The 3,932-nt window shown below is 48.4% G+C and overlaps 1 protein-coding gene across 1 annotated transcript; it reads left to right on the top strand.

Moving 5' to 3' along the window:
* The first annotated feature begins 1,491 nt into the window (after positions 1 to 1,491).
* On the top strand, positions 1,492 to 2,517 carry LOC123765675 (integumentary mucin C.1-like). The gene is made up of 2 exons (XM_069333715.1): positions 1,492 to 1,520; positions 1,686 to 2,517. Exons 1-2 carry the CDS (start codon positions 1,492 to 1,494, stop codon positions 2,515 to 2,517), a joined length of 861 nt encoding a protein of 286 aa, XP_069189816.1.
* The last annotated feature ends 1,415 nt before the right edge of the window (positions 2,518 to 3,932 follow it).

The following is a 3,932-nucleotide window of genomic DNA, read 5'->3' on the forward strand; positions in this document are numbered from 1 at the left end:
AAAGAAAACTTCCTAACATCTCTGTGACTCATCTGAGTTTCCAGCTTCCACCCATGTCCCCTCGTTCTGTTACTATTCCGTGTGAATATTTCATCTATTTCCACTCTGTCAATCCCCATGAGTATTTTATACGTTCCTATTATGTCCCCCCTCTTCCTTCTTTTTTCTAATGTCGTAAGGCACAGTTCCTTCAGGCGCTCCTCATATCCCATCCGTCGTAACTCCGGGACGAGTCTCGTCGCAAACCTCTGAACCTTTTCCAGTTTCCTTATGTGTTTCTTCAGGCGAGGACTCCATGATGAGGCGACATACTCTAAGACTGGCCTTACGTAGGCAGTGTAAAGCCCCCTAAATGCCTCCTTACTTAGGTTTCTGAATGATGTTCTAACTTTTGCCAGTGCAGAGTACGCTGCTGTCGTTATCCTATTTATATGTGCCTCAGGAGATAGATTAGGTGTTACGTCCACACCCAGGTCTCTTTCTCGACTCATCTCAAGTAGGTCATCAAGTGATGTTCTCTCCTCCGAGGCCAACCATTGGGACCAGGATGGTCACTTCTCACTATATAAGAGTCATGTCCGTTACTTGTTAAACTTGTGCTTAGTGCTATGTTAAGTAACCTAAGTGGTAATTAAGTGAAGTGAATTATTGAGATACATCAGACGGATGTCACTGACTTTAATATCTTCCTGTTTAAACTTTGACTTGTGTTCTGGATGTGTATGTCACGTCATCTGACGTCACTACCTGGTGACATCACCTGTGTCATCAGAGTACTCATTAGTGATGTGTAGGGGAAGGTGTACACAGTCTCCTCACAATCTGGCCACTAACTCATCCTCAAGGATTACTAACTCATCCTCAAGGATTACTAACTCATCCTCAAGGATTACTAACTCATCCTCAAGGATTACCAACCCAATAAGAAGCACAACTCATCAATAAAGGAGCGCCAACTCATCACTAAAGGAGCACCAACTCATCACTAAAGGAGCACCAACTCATCACTAAAGGAGCACCAACTCATCACTAAAGGAGCGCCAACTCATCACTAAGGTGCACTAACTGAACCATTCATCACAAACAACAGGTCACAACAAACAACCACTCACCAACAGTCACAAACAAACAGTAAACCACCAAACAAGGCAGTTCAATTGTTCGTCTGGACAGAGGGGAAACAAACAAAGTCTGTTATCATTGCTCGTACATTTACAAAGACAACACACCTGTCTGAATTTGTATTTGTTTCATGTTTGCCAAGAGTTCCTTGCGCCTCTGAGTTAATAAGAATTGTTCTCATTCTCAAGTCCTTAAAAGAAAAAGTCAAAGTTTTAATAACTTTTTTTGCTTTTTTTTTTATTCAGCATGAATGTTCTGTTCATGTGAAAGTGTTGTAGAGGCAGGTCACAGGTTCAGAGAGGCACATGGAGACATGATAACGACATTCAAAATCTCAAGGCACGTTATCAGAGGAACGACAGCACAAAGATGGACATATATGGAAGGAGGAGACGCAAGTAAGTCACAGGAAAGACTATAATGTCACCATTAACCCTTATAAGGCGGCAGACGTCATATAACGTATAGTGAGGTTCCAACTGTGAAATAGAGAGCCACATGTACTGATAATTTCCACGAGTTTTAATTAAAATTAGAATTTAAAACAAATAAAATGGTTGTAGCACAACATGTGACCCTCATACTACAACATGTGACCCTCATACTACAACATGTGACCCTCATACTACAACATGTGACCCTCATACTACAACATGTGGCCCTCATACTACAACATGTGGCCCTCATACTACAACATGTGGCCCTCATACTACAACATGTGGCCCTCATACTACAACATGTGACCCTCATACTACAACATGTGACCCTCATACTACAACATGTGGCCCTCATACTACAACATGTGGCCCTCATACTACAACATGTGACCCTCATACTACAACATGTGACCCTCATACTACAACATGTGACCCTCATACTACAACATGTGGCCCTCATACTACAACATGTGGCCCTCATACTACAACATGTGGCCCTCATACTACAACATGTGGCCCTCATACTACAACATGTGACCCTCATACTACAACATGTGACCCTCATACTACAACATGTGGCCCTCATACTACAACATGTGGCCCTCATACTACAACATGTGGCCCTCATACTACAACATGTGGCCCTCATACTACAACATGTGACCCTCATACTACAACATGTGACCCTCATACTACAACATGTGGCCCTCATACTACAACATGTGACCCTCATACTACAACATGTGACCCTCATACTACAACATGTGGCCCTCATACTACAACATGTGGCCCTCATACTACAACATGTGACCCTCATACTACAACATGTGGCCCTCATACTACAACATGTGGCCCTCATACTACAACATGTGGCCCTCATACTACAACATGTGGCCCTCATACCCCAAGATGTGAGCCTCATACCCCAACACCTGACCCTCATACCCCCAACACCTGACCCTCATACCCCCAACACCTGACCCTCATACCCCCAACACCTGACTCTCATACCCCAACACCTGACCCTCATACCCCAACACCTGACCCCTCATACCCCCAACACCTGACCCTCATACCCCAACACCTGACCCTCATACCCCCAACACCTGACCCTCATACCCCAACACCTGACCCTCATACCCCCAACACCTGACCCTCATACCCCCAACACCTGACCCTCATACCCCAACACCTGACCCTCAACCCCCAACACCTGACCCTCATACCCCAACACCTGACCCTCAAACCCCCAACACCTGACCCTCATACCCCAACACCTGACCCTCATACCCCCAACACCTGACCCTCATACCCCAACATGTGACCCTCATACCCCAACATGTGACCCTCATACCCCCAACACCTGACCCTCATACCCCAACACCTGACCCTCATACCCCCCAACACCTGACCCTCATACCCCCAACACCTGACCCTCATACCCCAACACCTGACCCTCAAACCCCCAACACCTGACCCTCATACCCCAACACCTGACCCCTCATACCCCCAACACCTGACCCTCATACCCCAACACCTGACCCTCATACCCCCAACACCTGACCCTCATACCCCAACACCTGACCCTCATACCCCCAACACCTGACCCTCATACCCCCAACACCTGACCCTCATACCCCCAACACCTAACCCCTCATACCCCCAACACCTGACCCTCATACCCCAACACCTGACCCTCATACCCCCAACACCTGACCCCTCATACCCCCAACACCTGACCCTCATACCCCCAACACCTGACCCTCATACCCCAACACCTGACCCTCATACCCCCAACACCTGACCCTCATACCCCAACACCTGACCCTCATACCCCAACACCTGACCCTCATACCCCAACACCTGACCCTCATACCCCAACACCTGACCCTCATACCCCCAACACCTGACCCCTCATACCCCCAACACCTGACCCTCATACCCCCAACACCTGACCCTCATACCCCCAACACCTGACCCTCATACCCCAACACCTGACCCTCATACCCCCAACACCTGACCCTCATACCCCAACACCTGACCCTCATACCCCCAACACCTGACCCCTCATACCCCAACACCTGACCCTCATACCCCCAACACCTGACCCCTCATACCCCCAACACCTGACCCTCATACCCCCAACACCTGACCCTCATACCCCAACACCTGACCCTCATACCCCCAACACCTGACCCTCATACCCTAACACCTGACCCTCATACCCCAACACCTGACCCTCATACCCCCAACACCTAACCCTCATACCCCAACACCTGACCCTCATACCCCAACACCTGACCCTCATACCCCAACACCTGACCCTCATACCCCAACACCTAACCCTCATACCCCAACACCTGACCCTCATAC

This window comes from Procambarus clarkii, chromosome 30 (assembly GCF_040958095.1).
Source record: "Procambarus clarkii isolate CNS0578487 chromosome 30, FALCON_Pclarkii_2.0, whole genome shotgun sequence".
NCBI classification, from domain to species: domain Eukaryota; kingdom Metazoa; phylum Arthropoda; class Malacostraca; order Decapoda; family Cambaridae; genus Procambarus; species Procambarus clarkii.